The following is a 17,489-nucleotide window of genomic DNA, read 5'->3' as shown; positions in this document are numbered from 1 at the left end:
GGTATGCTTTTTCCAGATGTATGCGCTAAGGAGAATTGCTGTCCCCTTTGAGGAGCAAGGGGTCTGGGTGCCATATGTTTCGTTTTTAAAGGCCTGACTGTAACACAGTGATGCTAAATTAGATTCTCTTTGCTTTGGAAACCAGACGAAGAATAGTCTGCTTTTCTTTTGTAATAGTTTCTCAGAAGTGCAGGGAGTACCCATTTTTGTGGATGGGCTCTGGCAGTCTGGTGAGACCTCTGCACCCGTTTTCATAGTAGTGTTTTTAACAGTTGAAGGAAATGCTAAAATTCAGTTAGAGTCAGTCAGCAGACATTTATTAATTGCCCATGCTAAGCCCTGGAAAGGGGAGGAGAAGGCCCCAAATTACCACCCTTTGTGTAACCCTGTTTTACAGCTAGGCTTGAACAGAAGATCTGAGAACGTGTAATCTTCTCTTGTGGGCATGTAATTTCTCTGTAAAGTGAGGTTGTTGGCCGGGGTGCACTTTGAGGCTCCTTAGAACCCTCGGCCTGTTCCTTGTTCTGTCTCACCCCCAGGGGGCCGATGTTGGAGCGGAGGATGGATGCTGCAGAGAAGTTAGATGTGGGGGTTCGGGGGAGTCCTGATTGTTAGAGGTATCCAGAAGTGTGACGGGCAGAGTTTGGAAAGCTGGTGGCTTCTTCGTCCCTCCCCGGAGGTTGTCCCGAAAAAGTTGGATAACTGAGTTAGAGATGTCATCAGAGGGATCCTTGTTGACGTACAGGTTACCCTCGAGGCCTTGTGGCTAAGATCCAGGCTAGGACAGGGATGGGGACAGGCTGGGCCTCAGCAGCCCGGGATGTGACCATGACCTATTAGCATCTGTAGGGGAGTATTAGAACGGTTGTAACAACATTTCTAAAGCCTAGAAATGCTTGGGAAGGAAGGACACTGGTGCAGGGAAAAGAAACAGAGATGGAATTTGTTGTGATGAAGGGAAAAGAAACAAAGGTCTGACACTCCCGGGAGCCACTTTTTTTGCATCCTGGACCCTTTTGGCAGCATGATAAGACCTAATAGTAATATTTTTCATCAATTGATGGACATCCTAAATTTCAGTTAGAAGATAGTGGAATGTGTCATTTTTCTTTTCCTGCCCAAGTTCACAGAACCCCCAGAACTCTATCCACAGACCCCTCAGGGTAGGTGATAGGAGTAACATCCTAACCCCTGCCCCCAGGAAAGTGAGGCCAGTTTTTCCTTGAAAGCTACCTAGAGCTAGCTTTCCTCCAGGCCTGGTTGGCTCTGGGGACGGACGGCTTGGGCTGTGGACATTGATGCCTGGCCTGAGCCCGAAGCAGCCCCAAGGGAGTGGGGTCTCCTGTTAGGTGGGAGATTGCAATGCGTGATTTATTCAGGGAACCTCGCTTGGCCCAGGCAGCGGCTGTCCTCCTGGAACGTCTTTCACTTAGCAGATCTTTTGTTAATTGCTGTCAGACCTGTGAGCATTTTGTCCCAGTACTGAACTCAAAGTACCAGGGAACTGGGTCAGACCCAGCTCGGAACAGGAGTTCTGGAGAAGCAGAGTAGTGGGAGGAACTAGGGGAGCACAAGCAGGATGGCGAAGCGCAAGGGTTAGTTCTTGGGGATGGTGATCGGGAAGGCAGTGAGGGCTTGGGGCATGGCTTCTTTATAATATGTGGGTAACTGGTTCACCATAATTGGTAATTCTGTGTCCTTAATTTTATTGCATTTAAAACCATGACGCTGAGGAGCCCCTAGGCCTCCCCAGACTGCCGGGGGTCCAGGACACTCAAAGAGCTAGGGATCACAGCCGGAGAGGGTGTGAATGCAGAGCCAAGGGTGTTGAAGGGGGTCTCATAAAAAGCCCCTTCATCCAGGGACAGAAATGGGGTCATGGAGCCCCTGGATGTGGGGCTGGACTCTTTTTGTAGCGGTGAAGAACTGGAAACTGAGATGCTCATTGATTGACACGGTGTCATCAGACCTTCGAGATTGCCTTTGAAATTGCCATTCCCAGATTTGAGGAACGCTGCTTTGTGTGTGGTACGGGTATGCAGAAAATAGGTTGGGTATTTTCCCCCCTGGAGGTTTTGGGTTTGTCTGGCCCTGATCAGCCAACAAGCCTTTCTTCCTGCATGCTTTGTCCCCCAGTCACTGTGCTAAGGGCTGGGGACATGAAGAAAGATGAAAACACGGCCCTGCTCTCCAGGCGCTCCAGGTCCAATGGCATGTGGTCGTTTTCCTTGAGCAGCCTGCTAAACCAGGCCCCAGGCCCTCCCCATCCCAGGGTCCCCTGCAGATATCCCCTGGGGGCTTCTCAGCCCATAAGAAATAGCTTCAGAGAAAATTCAGTTCCACAAATTACTCTGCTGGATACACAGTGCTCTGTTGCCCTTGTTGAGAAGAAAAACGTTTTTGGCTGAAAACTGGTTAGCTCATTAGTTGCTCTGGGCCTCTGGAAAGAGGTGCTGGAGGCTGAGGAGCTGGCCTGGAATCCCAGCAGGGTAGAGGTCATGTTCCCGGCTTGTTTTAGATAAAGAAACTGGCTCAGACGGGTTAGGGTTTTCCCTGTGGCAGAACCAGGCCTTGGACCCAGTCCTTTACTTGTAGTTATTAGTATAACGGCTATGATCAGTAGCTAACGATGTAGGATGCCCACAGTGTACCAGGTAGTGTATGAAGTACTTTGCAATGATTATTTCATTTGACCCGTGGGCCACATTTTACAGAGGAAACTGAAGCAACCAGAGGTAAAGTGACTTGCCTAGGGTCACACAACGGCTAGTAAGTGTCTCAGGCTCAATTTGAACCCTGGTCTTCCTGACTTCAAGCCCTGTGCTCTATCCACTGCACCACCAGCTGCCTCCAGCATAGTTTTTCTATTTCTGGCTTTCTTCCCCTCTCCCTCCATTTTGATGGGTAATATCCAGGTGGCTATATTTGGCACGTTAAAAAAAAAATTAGCACTTTCAAGTTGAAATGCTAAAATGCTGAATTTTTGCAGCAGGGCTCTCCATTTAGAATATAAAAGTTCAAGGAGCCATGTGGTATAGAATTCTGCACTAGAAATCAGAAAATACGCTTTGGGGCTCTGCTTTCCTTGCTCTGCATTGCCTCATATGAACCCTACATCTTCAGAGTTGGGAGGGGGCATTCAGTAAACCATTCAACCTTCTCCTACGCAGTTCACATGCAAATGAAAGCCAGAAGACTGCTACTTACCACCCTGCAGGTTGTGCAGATGATGCATGCTTTGTGAAATTCTTCTTCTTAGAATTGGAGGCATGACCAGTGTGGGAGGAGTGTTAGGCCCCAGATGTGTGGTTACTACCGAACCTCTGATTAACCCTGTGAAGTGAGTGCTTCGGAAGGCAGGTCCCCGAGCTGGCTAACACCTCGTTACAGCAAATGACTCCTAGCCTCGGTGCCAGGAGGAAAACTGGGTGTGCTGAAAACGCAAGGGCTTTCTTTCTGGGAAGTTTTTTGTTCTGTGCTGGGAACACCCTTCCATCACGCACAGGAGCTGTCTGTTTTTATCATAGAAGAGCTTAACAGTATCTGTTCATTCTTAGGGATCCAGTTAAGTTTAGCATTACTTGGTTGTCTGAGTGCTAGAGAAAAAAATGATCTCAAGAAACTGGTATTTGAGAATGCCAGGCAGGACTGGGGCCTGCATCTTGTGGAATTTATTTATTCTGGTCTGTGTGTCCCAGCGAGGATAACGAAGCTCCTTCACTCTGGAGTCCTCGTGTCTGGCCCTCCACACGAAGCCTTTGTTTCGCACAAGGCTCCAAGGTAGGGGAGCTTTGCCTAGAGTGAGCAGCTGCCTCCGGGGCAGAATTTCCGTGTCCAAAGTGTCCTGTCCTCTTGGTCACCTTGGATTTCAAAAAGACAGTTCGTCCCGTTTACAATCGCCCGGTGGTTTTATCTTCAGGTAACCCCCCCCCCAACCTCCCAAATAGATGAGCTGCTTTTTATGCCGCCAGACACCAGTCTTATCTGGGGATGGGTGGGGAATGCCTTGCCGATTAACTCCAGCTGACGTTGAGCCTCTGGAGTGATGTCCTCCAGATAAGTCTGAGTGCTCACGGGCTCCCACAGCCCGGTGCCCCGAGTACAAGAGGCCGCATCACCTTCAGGGTTTTCTTCTGTCTTCCAGACTTGATGTTGCAGAGCTATTCTTGATCTCTAGGCAGGTGGAAAATCCTAAGGTTCCCAGCCTCCTACGGGCGAGCTTGTAGCTGCCCCCACCCCTGGGTACCTCCTGCTGCTTTGTTGGGCCAGACAGCAGAAGCAGCCAGCACCCCTGGCCCAGAAAAAGGTGAAGATGGATCCCTGCCAGACTTCCTGTGAGGTTCGGCAAGCAGGGGAGGGGCTGTAGAGAGCCTTGGCTGGCTCATCCTTGGGACTGGAGGTTGGCGGGGTTTGGGACGTCTCCACTGCTGCTCCCAGGTGATTGGTATGTTCTTTCTGTGGTCACTCTGCCCTCCTGTTCTGTTAGATCGAGATATGCTGTTTATGATTTCTTGAAATATAGTAGGCAAGCTTTTTTTTAGAAATCGTTTTTAAGGAATCCAATAATTCAGAAATTATCTTTTTTTTTTTACCTTTTCCCCAGGTATTTGATATTTTCTTCTATTTTTTAATCTTTTGATCTTGTCCTGATATTCTTGCTGTCTCGTGGAGTCTCCCATTTCTGTTTGATTGAGACTGGTTTTGAGGGAGTCTTGTTACTTGGGTAAAGTTGACCAGTTTCTCTTCTAAGCAGTTTTTCCCCCTTGCTAGTCTTTCTTTTTTTTTTTTTAATTTTTAAAAATTTTTAAAAATTTATTTTACTAATTTATTTTGATTTATCAGCAATCACTTCCATATGCTTTTGAGTTTAAAATTTTTCTCCCCCTTGCCCCCCACCATCCTCCCCAAGACGGCGCACAATCTGATATAGGCTATACATTTACATTCGTATTTATTAAACATGTTTTCACATTAGTGAAGTTGTATGTAAAAATTAAAACCAATAGGAGGAACCATCAGAACGAGGAAACAAAACTGAACGGAAGAGAAAAAAAAAATAGCAATTCAACTTCCATAGTTCTTTCTTTGGATGTGGATAGCGTTTTCCATCGCTACGCTTCTGGAGATGTCTTAGATAGGATTATGGCTTTTAATCCATTCTGCTATCCACTTCCTTTTTATGGGAGAATTCATCCCATTCGAATTCACAGTTATGATTACTGTGTCTTTTTCTCCATCCTTTTCTCCCCCCCCCGCCTTTATGCTTTTCTTTCTCCTTTCTCCTTCCCCCCCCACTAGTACTTTGCTTTTGACCACCACTTTCTTCAGTCTCTCCTCCCTTCTATTATCCCTTTTCCTTTTCTTCCCCTTTGCCTTTACTGCTTCTTCCCTTCCTTCTATCCCTCCTCCCTTTTCTTTCCCCTTTTCCCTCCTACTGCCTATAGGCAAGTTAGATTTCTATATCTAACTGATTATGTTATTCCCTTCTGGAGCCAAAGCTGATGAGAGTAAGGTTCAAACAATGCTCACCCTCCTCCCTTCTTTCCCTCTGCTTTAATAGGATTTTCTGTCTTTTCCTGTAATATAATTTACCCTTGTCTGCCTCCTCCTTTCTCAGTACATTTTCTGAGATCAGACTAATCCACTTACTTAGATCCATTTAACCCACTTGATTAGTTTTTTTTAATCATTATGTCAGTCAACTAATATCCATCCCCTTTATGTATACTCCTTTAACATGGTGTAATAACAATACAGTTCTCAAGAGTTGCAAGTGCCATCTTCCCTTGTAGGGATGTAAACAGTCTGCCCTTATTAACAGCATTTTGTATCTTTCTGTCCCGTTTACCTTTTTATGTCTTTCTTGAATCTTGTACTTGAAGATCAAATTTTTTGTTGAGCTCTGGTCTTTATGTGAGGAAGGTTTGGAAGGCTCCTATTTCATTGAATATCCACCTCCTCCCTTGAAAAATGATGCTCATTTTTGCTGGGTAATTGATCCTTGGCTGCATTCCAAGCTCCTTTGCCTTATGGAATATCATGTTCCATGCCCTGCGGTCTTTTAATGTAGAAGCTGCAAGGTCCTGTGTAATCCTGACTGTGGTTCCATGATATTTAAATTCTTTCTTTTTGGCTGCTTGCAGCACCTTCTCTTTCATCTGGTAATTTTGGAATTTTGCTATTATATTCTTGGCGTTGCAATTTGGGATCTCTTTCAGGTGGTGACGGTGGATTCTTTCTATGGTTATTTTCCTTCTGGTTCTAGGACTTCTGGGCAGTTTTCCTTTATGATTTCCTGAAAGATGTCCAGGCTCTTTTTTATCATGATTTTCAGGTAGTCCAATGATTTTTAAATTGTCTCTCCTGGATCGATTTTCCAGGTCGGTTGTTTTACCAATGAGGTATTTTATTTTTCATCTATTTTTTCATTTTTTTGTTCTGTTTGACTGATTCTTGCTGTCTCATAGAGACACTAGTTTCCTTTTGTCCAATTCTGGTTTTTAACAGATTGTTTTCTTCTGTTAGTTTCTGTACTTCCTTCTTCAATTGGCCAATTGTATTTTTTACGGACTCTTCTACCTCTCTCATTAGACTTTTAAAATCCTTCTTGAGCTCTTCTAAGAAGGCTTTTTGGGCTTCAGACCAGTTCATATTCCCTTTTGATGTTGCAGATGTGGGTTTGTTGACAATGTTGTCCTCTTCAGAATTTCTGTCTTGATCTTCACTCTCTCATAATATGAATCTGTGGGAATTTTCTTTTTACTCATGGTTTCTTTATTCCCTGGCCTTTAAAGAGATTGAGCTCTCCTGCTGGGGAACAGAGGGCACTGACCCAAGCTTCTTGTGTTGGGAGCCTAGGTCTTAGTCACTGGCTTTGTGTGCTGGGGCCTCTCATTGGAGGCTGTAGGTTTCTGGCAGCTTACCTTGTGTTGGGCTGGAATCAGCAAGGCTGGAACTTTCGGACAATTCTAGGTTGCCTGTCTTTCTTTTCCTTTAGCTTTTTTCAGCTCCTTTTAGATGGGTGCTGTAGGGTGTTTATCTGCCTGGGGCCCCTTTTTCTGCTAATGCACTGGGAGATTCCTTTGCGGTAGAATGCTGAGGCACTTGGTGGTTTTCTGAGCTGGTTTCCACCGATTCCCCCCTCACTGAGGCACTCTGAGGTCCAGGTGTTGGTGTTTGCCTGCTCTACTACCTGGGCTTCAGGATCTCTTCCTGGTTGACAGTTGGAGGCTGTAGGGTTCTGACAGCTTACCTGGGGTTGGGTTGGAATCAGCAAGGCTGGTACTTTAGGAAGACTCTAGGTTGCTTTCTTCAGCTCCTTTCAGATGAATGCTGCAGTGTGCTTATTTGCCTGGGGCCTTTTGTAGTGCTGCTTCCCTTGTTTTTGCTGAGGCACTGGGAGACCTGTTTGCTGGACTGCTGCACTACTGTTCCCCATCTTTCTTCTAGTTCAGGGTTTTGTTTTGTTTTTTTTTCTAGGGTGATATTTTCTGGGTTTGCAGAGGTTGATAGGGGAGGGTGAGAACGACTACCTTTTTACTCTGCAATCTTGGCTCCCAGAAGCCAGAAGCTCTTCCTAGTCTTTCTTTCATTTTTTTTTTTAATGTCCTTATTTCTCCTAGTTAACCATGTCCTTGTGGAAAATGCATTTTTTTCCTTTGAAAACCCAGTCCATTCTTAGTGAGGTATTCTCTCCTTCCTTCGGGGGATCTCTGGATTTACACTAATTTTTCATACTGGTCTGTGCCCACTTATGTCTCCAGTTTTTGTTTCTGAATTGGGTCTTTTCTCCAGGGCCAGGCTCTGTCCTTTGTCCTGCCCTGGTCAGTCTTCCTTGGATCCCTGTGCTGACTCCTGGGAGTAGGTCCCCCGCATCTTTGGAGTTCTGGGCATTGGACCTCCAGGCATCTGTATGGCATCTCAGGACATTGGAGCGCCTGGGCCTGGGCTGTCCTGGTCTGAGCACTGCCATGTGGCTCTGGTCACTCTTGACCTCTGCAGTTTCAGTGGGGAGTCCTTTCCTCTTGCTGCCTCTAAACCCAGAGCCATGAAGGCTCCCCATGTCTCAAGATAAGAGGGGAGGCTGCTGGTCTCTTTCTGTTGTTGCTTTGGACACTACTTTGGATGGACAAAGCTCTGGGATGGGAGAAGTCTATGTGGCCTCTCACTGCATTTCTTAGTGACTGCTCCATAGGGTGTGAATTTCAGTTTTTTGCTCTAGTAGGTTTGTAGACACTGAGCCTTCCAAGAGGTTTGGGGAAGGTCCCACGGTCAGTTTGGCCGAAAGCAATTCTGTGTATCTTCTTCACTAAAATATAATTATGTGAACAAAGGAAGCATTTGACAAATTAGTTTTGTAATTGAAAATAAATGATAAAAATCAGCTTTCACCTAGGTCAGTTCTGGAAATCAAAAATATTGTGTTATGCAGATGACCAGGTCTTTAGCTTCCCCTGCTTGGTGGGCTTTCTTTCATTCCCAGGGACTTCTCGTTCGCAGAACCCTGTCATATATTACAGAAGTAGAGTTTAAGTACAATGAACCAACACCCTGGCCACGTCTGAAGATGTAAATATACTTCATTATTTTTTTTTTTATCAAGTGTGCAAGCTTTTCATTCAAGCATCACTTGATCATAAAACAAATTCTACTTGGACTTCTTAACCTGCATGAGGTAACATTACCTAGTTTGCTCTCCAGAAATCCTTCGATGTCCTTGTAGTTTGGTCATTTTCAGTTGAGTCTGACTCTCCATGACCCCATTGGGGGTTTTCTTGGCAGAGACACTGGAGTGGTTTGCCGTTTCCTTCTATGGCTCGTTTTACAGATGAGGACACTGAGGCACACAGGGTTAAATGGCTTGCCCTGGGTCACACAGCTAGTATATGAGGCCAGATTTTAACCAGTCCCCCCCGACTCTGGGGTCAGCACTCTGTCCACCATGCCACAGCCCCTAACAGAGCTCTTTCTGAGATGCAGTATTCTCCTCTGTAGCATAAATGACCATTTATGTGAGGCCCCTTATGTGTAAGGTCATTGAATTGTAGCTTTGTGAAAGAGAAATATTCCAGCTTCTTACCATCCAACCACTTGGACCAGTAGCCAAGACGTGCTTAGCTCTGATTTCATTAGTGTGACTGCTTCTTCCCCATCATGGCCGGTGGACAGTCTCTGGTGGGCATTCAGCTGACTGGTGAGGAGCCTCTGCAGACCGATTGCTGGGTCCATATATGAACGTAGCCTCTTCAGTTTCTCCAGCTCTGCCAGAATCATTTTTGAGAATTGCACTCCTTCCGTGGCCTGGGGAGCCCAGTATTTGAATGGGTGGTTAGTAGTGGGTTAAATCTAAATTCCCACATCCTGGGGAAATGTCATGTATTGCAGCAGTTTTGTGCTATAGAAGTAAAACAAAACTTGCCAAACCCAGTGTGAGGGCAAGACAGAATTCTAGACATATTAAAAAATCCTAGTAATCCAGAGAGATCTCAGAATCTTCTTTGTTGCTGTTCAGTCATTTCAGTCCTTCCTGACTCTTTATGACTCCATTTCTGGTTTTCTTGGTAAAGATACTGGAGTGGGTTGCAGTTTTCTTCTGCTGCTCATTTTATAGATGAGGAAATTGAGGCAAACAGAGTTAAGTGACTTGCCCAGTGTCACACAGCTAGGAAATGTCTAAGCCTGGATTTGAACTGGGGTCCTCCTGACCCCACTGAGCTGTCTACAAATATAATCCCTACTTTTAATAGGTGTAATATTAGGATTTTTAAAAATATATTCATTTTTCTGATAGGGAGCTTAATATGTAGCCTAACTACTAAGAAATAACCCCTCTGATCACAGTCCTTCTCTTTTTTGGATATTTGTCCTCAGGGGGTCCTCATTCCTGCTGTGAATGGAACCTTAGTCACGTTTTTGGTAAATGGGCTCGGTGCTAAACTGAGATTGTGGAAGAAAAATGTGACTTCATTTCTAGGCCTGAAATCCATCTTTTTCTCTCCACGATTATTTTTGTCCAGGACACGTTGTTTTCCTACATTCGCGAGAATGTGAAGGACTATCTGCATGCTCACTGGGATGAAGAAGAGTGTCGAGAGGATGTGAGCCTGCTGAGAAAACAGGTGGGAAAACCTGCGGGTGTGTCCTCTCATTCCCCCAGCCAGCGGGGTGCCCTGTGCCGGAAATGGAGGCAGCTCCTTCTATTTCTGCCTGTGCCCCTTCATCTCAGTGACTTTTTATCCATTATAGTAGGTGCCCACCCTGGTTTTCCCTCTCTCCTCTTCCCCTGGTCTCTCCCTCCTTTCTTTCTTCTTTCTCCCTCTTTCCTCTCTTTATTCTTCTCGCTCCCTCTGTGGTTTTATATTTTGTACCTTTACTAAAGTAGGTGTGTAGAGAAAATAAGGGATAACCATTCCGTTCCTAGTTGGAGTATCTCACGCACTGTCCTTCTAGAGGGCAGGGTAATCTAGTAGAAAGTCCTCTGGAGAGAATTGGAGGGTCTCAGTTCTGCTGCTGTCTGCGCCTGAGAGAGGCCACGGCCCTCTCTGGGCCTCAGTTTCCCCATTTATAAAACGGAGCGTTGACATGGATGATTTCAGAGTCTCAGCTTCCATGGCCTTCTGATTTTAATAGAAAGTGATAGGTATACATTTGGGATGGTGAGACTGAAAGTATATGAAGAAAGTGCCCGCTTTGGTTTTCAGGTTTCATTTTGAAAGGAGTTTAACAAAATAAATCATTTTTCAACATGACTCAAAGGCAGAAGAGGATTCGCACTTGGATGGAGCCGTGCTGATTCCCCCCAGATCTGAGCACGGCGCCGATGACACGGAGCAGATGATCCAGGCCGTGGTGGACAATGTCTACTGGCAGATGTCTCTGGACAGGAAGACCCCAGCCTTGAAGCAGCTCCAGGGCCACATATGGCGGGCTGCCTTCGCAGCGGGGACGGTGAAGGCTGAGTAAGTGACCCCACCAAGGGGCCTCGTCTCCCATCCCCTCGCCCACCTATCCCCCCAGTCACCTTTCCTCCCCCTGGAGGCTGTTTTAAATTACTCCCGTGCTGCCAGAGTCTGCAGCACCTTAGTCCCTTTGTGTGTCACTGCGATGGTCCTCAAGGCCTTGTCCGTCTCTGGCTTGGTCAGGACCGCCACCCCCTGCCTTTACAGAGCTCAGGATCTGGTTCTGAGGCATTGCAGGGGTTAGTTAGATTCCCTCCCCTGGCATGCTGTACCGCAGCTCTGAGGGAACCCCGGGTCTTTGGGCTTGTCTTTCTGCATCTGGATTCTAGGATTTTAGCGAGGTCAGTGCCTAGAACTCAGACATGGCCAGTCGTATTAGTTCTATTCTAAAGTCTTCTGGGGGTGGGGAAGTCGGGGTGGCCTAGGTCATTCCAGACAAGGAGCAGTTGCTTGATTTCTCCCTCTCTGTGAAGCGATGAAGGTCGCTTTGGCAGCTGTCTCCATTTAGCTCGGACCCCAGAGGCATACCTACTGAGGCCTCGCATCTGTGGATGAGGAGTTACGGCCTGTTAAGGGCCGCACCCCTGCCTGGACGTGTGGCTGTCCTGCTAGTGTTGTACGGCTCGGGGGGCTGGACTCCTGCGTGGTGGGAGCCTGGAGAAAGGGGGTGTGGTGGGGTGGGAAGGGGGCGCAACTCTTTAAACTTTCAGACTGACACTGGAAACCAGCTCCAGGGTTGGGGTTTTCTCCTCTCTCAGAGGCACAGAGCTGGGCTTGAATCCTGCTTTAATAGCTATGTGACCTTGGGTTACATAAGGTCTCCTGAACCCCCACCTTTTTATCTGTAAAATAGGCATGATAATTATAATAGAATAATAATAACAAGGTGGTTGTGAGAGTCAAATGAGATAGTGTAGGCAAAGCACTTTCCAGATGTCATTTCCTTGCTTATTGAGCAGCCTTGGAAGCCTTTTCCTGGCAGCTTTACCCTAGAACGATGGGGGGGAGTGGAAGAGGTTGTGGGGCGCTGCCTGGAGGGCTGTGAACCAGCGGCAGCTGGGACCCCCGGAGCTGGGCAGACTCAGAAAGGGTGAAGCACCTACATGCTGCGATGCTGCGGCCATGGGGACGCTGCTGCTGGTGGCAGTCACCTCCCCTTCTCTTTGAATTCCGTGGGCCTATGGCATTATAAAGAAAAACCATGGGGGGCAGCCAGGTGGCACAGTGGGTAGAGCTCTGGCCTTGGAGTCAGGAGGACCTGAGTTCAAATGTGACCTCAGACACTTGACACTTACTAGCGGTGTGACCCTGGGCAAGTCACTTAACCTAGATTGCATAGCTAAAGAAAAAGAAAAACCACAGGGAAAGACTTGACCCCCAATCGGTGAAACACCTGCTCCTTCTTTTCCCTGCATCTTCCAACTCTTCCACTCTATCTTCTGCACTAATGCTGTCAGACCCAAAGAGAATGGTCTCAGTGTGCCTTCTGATTGACTTAGAAAACCTCATAGGACCACTTGTGGTCTGTGATCTATTTTTATTTGTTGTTCTGTGTTTCTCAGTCATATTTTGTTTGTTTGTTTGATTGGTTTTAGGCAGTGGCGTTAAGTGACTTGCCCAGGGTCACGCAGCTAGTAAGTGTCAAGTGTTTGGTCAGAGGCCAGATTTGAACTCAGGTCCTCCTGACTCTAGGGCCGGTGCTGTATCCAGTGTGCCACCGAGCTGCCCCTTCCCAGTCACATTTTACTCTGGTTCTGTAGCGTCAGGGAGCCGCATCGTTGACGCCAGTTCTGGTGCCGGTGACCTTTGGCAGGACTAATTGGTCATCTCCTCCCATCGTACCGTCTTCTGTTGCCTGTTGGGTTGCCTGTGATGTTGATTCTGCCTTGTTTGGTGCTTCATGATTTAAACCTGTAGAGCAGCACACAGTGAACGACTCTGTTAAAAGTAAGCTTGGGGACCCAGAAGCGGCTTAAGGCTGTTTAAAACTCTGCCATCTGCCAAATGCGAGCCCGGGCAGTCAGTGTGGTGTCATCTGGGGTTGTTTTCCTGGCTGTCTGTACTCCAACTGGCTTCTTGACAGATGTCCAGAGTTTTGGAATGGCTGGTGTGGTCACGCCTGCACATCGGATCTCTGAAGGCTTGAAGAGTTCTGGACTGAGCCTTAGGAGACTGTGTGCTTGTTCCAGCCCTGCTGATGCCTGATTCCATGACCTCGGGCTTCTCTCTTTGTCTCTCTGGTTTCCTCATTTGTAATCTGAAGACTTAGAGGAGATGATCTTAGAAGTGTCTTTTCCCCTCTCCCGTCCCACCTCTTGTGATGATTTCAGCAGGAGATATATCTTATTATATATGGGCATGACCAGGGACCATTCCTGAGAGGAGGAGAGCTACTGATCTCCACCCTGGCCATCTTCCCTCTTTCTGCTGCTGCCCCTGCACCCTCCAAACCGGACCACCAGAGACCATGCCTGGAAGGCACCCATGGGGTCCCTCATCCTGACCGTGCATGCGTATCAGTGTGTCCTGGATCTTTTCCACCTGCCACTGGCTATGACAGTGGTCTGTCCTGTTTTTATAGTCACCCTCTTGGTTACTTCCCATACTGTAACTCCCTTCCTTGGCCATGTGTTATAGGTTGTTTTCCCCTTCTTAACTTGAATGCTTTGTCATACTGAAGCTGTCCTTCTAGTTGTCTTTGTAGAGACAGTAATGTATTTTTTCACTCCAGCTGGAAATGCAAATTTTGGAAGTGGGAGGGAAAGAATGTTTATTGTGTTGAGTGCTTAAATAATACCACATGATCAGGATAGGAACTGTTTGGGTTGTTCAGGCTTCGGGATAACACAAGGCTGCAAAACCTTCTGAGATTAACCAGTATTCTTCTGATCTTACCTAGTTGTGGGATCTCAGCGTTGGAATGGACGCCCGAGGCCATTTAAGCCAGCCTGCCTGCACCTAAGCCACGATCTTGTCTGTACCATAGAACCTTGTGTTGAGAGGCTTGAGGGAGGGGACTCAAACCCTTCAAGGGCATCCTCTTCTGCTTTTCAGTAGCTGTAATGATTTCAGGTTAAATTTGACCCTACCGTTTCTGTCTGTGGCTCCTAGTTCTGCCTGCTGAAGACAAATAGAACAAACCTCATCTGGTAGGATTTTTGGAGATGGTTGTGATGTCCTGTCCCGTTCCCCCTTCTCCCCCAGTTTCTTTTTCTCTAGTCCAAATGTTCCCCAGTTCATTCTTCACCTGATCCTGAGCCTGTCCTGTAAAATGGGAGGAAATGACCGGCATAGAAGAACTGGTGTCTTTACGCTTTTGTGGTTGTTGTATAAATCATTCTCCTGGTTCTTCTGACTTCACACAGAATCATTTCATACAGATCTTCCCAGGTTTCTCAGAAACCTTCCATTCCATCATTTTGCATGGTGTCATAGTGTTAGGTAGTAGATATTGTTCAGACATGCCCCAGTTGATGAGTACCCCCTTAGTTTCCTGTTCTGTGTCTGTGTGTGTGTCTGTGTGTGTGTGTTTTTCAATGTAGGATGTTGACCTCTTTCTTTGATCTCTTTAGGGTATAGGCCTAGTGATGATATAGCTGGGTCAGAGATTATGTACATTAGTGTCTTCAAGGACAGAGTTCCAAATTTTATTCCAGAATAGCTAGACAGTTCCCGGCTCTTTCAACAGTGCATTAATGAATCTGTTTTCTTGTAGACTCTTGTCATCGTCCTTTTTTGACATCTTTGCCTATCTTGATGGGTATGAAGCATAGTAGCCTCAGAGATATTCCTCATGTTATGAATGATTTTGGATTGTTTTTTTGTATGGCTGTCGGTAGCTTGGATTTCTTCCTTTGAAAAATTCATGTTCATATTCTTTGATCATGTATCCGTGGGAGAATGGCTGTTATTCTTATAAGTTTGGATTAGTTTCTTATGTGTGTTGTATATAAGTTCTTGATGATTGCTACAGAGGGTTCCCCCCCCCAAGTAACTAACTTCAGCTGTAGTGGTTTTGTTTGTGCAAAAACTTGTTAATTTTACGGAATCAAAATTGCTCATTTTATCGTCCATTGTTTGGTCATGAAGTCTCTATAAATCCAGAAGGAAAACTCCATCCTTTTTCCTCTAATTTGTTTATGACGTAACCTCCCATGTTGAGGCCAGGTATCCATTTGACACTGATCTCACCATAGAGGGTGCGATATTGGCTATACTTAATTTCTGTCACATAGTTTTACCCCAGTAGTTGGGGTCTGAGGTTCTTTTGAACACCAGACTACTAGGTTAATTGGCTTCTGTATATTGTACACCTGAGGCAGCTAGGGCGCATAGTGAATAGAGTACTTGTCTTGGAATCAGGAAGACTCATCTTCCTGGGTTCAAATCTGGCCTTAGATACTAACTGTGTGACCCTGGACAAGTCACTTCACCCTGTTTGCCTCAGTTCCCACATCTGTAAAATGAGCTGGAGAAGGAAATGGCATACCACCCCAGTATCTTTACCAAGAAATCCCCAGATAGGGTCCCAGAGAGTCAGGCATGGCTGAAATGACTGAACAGCAAAATTGTGTGCCTCATCTGTTCTGTTGATCAACCTCTATTTTATAACGAGCGCCACAGTGTTTCGATGATTACTGCTTTGTAGTAGAGTTTGAGTTTTGGTGCTTTTTTTTACATTTTTTTCCCTTGAAATTTTCAACCTTTTGTTTCTCCAGATGAATTTTGTTGTGACTGTCTTTAGCTCAACGATTGAACCCTTTGATGGTTTGATGTGGCACCAAATAAATCAGTTTGGGTAGCACTGTCATTTTTATGATGCTGGCTCAGCCTACCCACCAGCAGTTAATCTTCCCCAACTTATTTAGATCTTTATTTGTGTAAAGTGGTGTTATAGTTGTAGTCATGGTTCCAATGTTTCATGTGTTCTGTAATTATTTTAAATGGAATTTCTCTTTTTATACTGTGTAAATGGTCAAAGAATAAATGAATAGATAAATAAAAGATAGATTACAAATAATAACTTCCACGTTTCCAAGTCAAAGAAATGCAAAATTAAAATAACTTTGGCCTCACACCCACCATATTGGGGTCATGAGGTTGTGGAGAAACTCGCATTATGTTTCTGTTGAAGCAAAATTTATGAATTTATTTTGCAGAAGAGTCTGGCATATTCATTGACAAACATTTTTAAGTGTCTGTAGAACATTTTGCTAAGTCTTAAAAGATTTAAAAATTTAGAAAAGCAACTGTCCCTATCTTGCAGTTTACTGTAATATACTATGTGACTTTCAAAAATAATCACAACTTTTCACCCATTAATCTGATTATTGTAAATATGCACTTTGTTAACTGAAAGGGGGAAAAAAAACCACTTTCTTTTCAGTAGCCACATAATTTGTAATGACCCCAAACTATTAACAGCCTAAATGTCCATCATTTGTAGAATGTCTCAGTAAACTTGTCAGTGTAGTGGAATGTTATAATGCAATTCAAAATAGCACATACGAGGAACATAGAGAAAATGATTCGCATTTATCAAAGACAGTGGGTGAAAGAGGACTGAGAGGTCAGCATGCAGCAGACGTGTTGACCAAGGCGGCCTAAGCTTGCCTCTTGGCGGGTCAGGGTTCTAGCTTTGGTTCCGGATGGAGCCAGCCTTATCCCTCTTCCCCAAGCCCCTCAGATGCTTGAATGTGAATGGCGCTCTTTTGTCTCCTTTACACGGTCCTCGTATGGCATGAACGCAAGGCCTGTTCTGGCCTGTTCTTCTTGTTGTCCATCCGCGGGCTGCAGTGGGCACTTTCCCCTCTTAATTGCCTGATTCTAATCTACTGTCAACTTGGACAGCACAGTTACCAGAGTTGGGTAAAGAGTAAATGTGCCTCACGTGAGGGGCAAAGGGGCTCTCCTCCAAGTAAAGGGCATCAGCCTTATTCTCTCCATTTTAGTTGAGGGGGGGGTCCGGTAAGTGGAGACAGGTAAGAGAGTCAGCAGCCGCCTCATGGCGGGGAGAGGGGGAGAGACTGAGACCCCACTTGTGACACACGCAGACTAACCCTGGGCAGGTCGTGGCTGGAAGGGCTGCCCTGCTCTTTGTCTCCAAGAGTTTCTCACACCTCGTTCTGATCGAGAGGTAAGACCAGCGGAGAGGTTCTCAGCTGCCTCTGTTTTCCAGGTTCTTTGAGGATGTAGTTCCAGCCATCAGGAAGTGGAGACAGGCGGGCATGAAGGTGTACATTTATTCTTCAGGGAGTGTTGAGGCACAGAAGCTGCTCTTTGGCTATTCGACAGAAGGAGACATCCTCGAGGTGAGCTGTCTACCTGCTTTTCTTCTTGAACATCGAGCTGCGGGTGATTGCAGGTATAAGTCAGCACTACAAACAAACTGGAATGTGGAGAGCTGCCTTCATACCCTCTCTGGAGGTTCGGGGAAGAAGAGTGGAGAGCCGGATATGCTTGAAATGCATAGTGGGAGGAGGAAGAATGGGTTTGTGTGGTACCAACGTTGTAGATGCAGTCTGCATTTCA

General features: G+C 46.0%; 1 protein-coding gene across 6 annotated transcripts in view; it reads left to right on the top strand.

Annotated features, from left to right (window-relative positions):
- The window catches only part of ENOPH1 (enolase-phosphatase 1), a 55,946-nt gene that overhangs the window by 2,105 nt on the left and 36,352 nt on the right, over positions 1–17,489 (top strand). For all 6 annotated transcript variants that reach the window (XM_020988398.2, XM_020988399.2, XM_020988401.2 and 3 more), the window contains exons 2-4: positions 10,017–10,118; positions 10,756–10,958; positions 17,137–17,269. In XM_020988398.2, coding sequence (XP_020844057.1) covers positions 10,017–10,118; positions 10,756–10,958; positions 17,137–17,269 — 438 coding nt within the window. The remainder of the gene's footprint in view (positions 1–10,016; positions 10,119–10,755; positions 10,959–17,136; positions 17,270–17,489) is intronic.

This window comes from Phascolarctos cinereus, unplaced genomic scaffold (genome assembly GCF_003287225.1).
Source record: "Phascolarctos cinereus isolate Bilbo 61053 unplaced genomic scaffold, phaCin_HiC Scaffold_9;HRSCAF=440, whole genome shotgun sequence".
NCBI classification, from domain to species: Eukaryota; Metazoa; Chordata; class Mammalia; order Diprotodontia; family Phascolarctidae; genus Phascolarctos; species Phascolarctos cinereus.
Note: the sequence above shows the minus strand (reverse complement) of the source record. Positions and strands in the feature narration are given on the sequence as shown.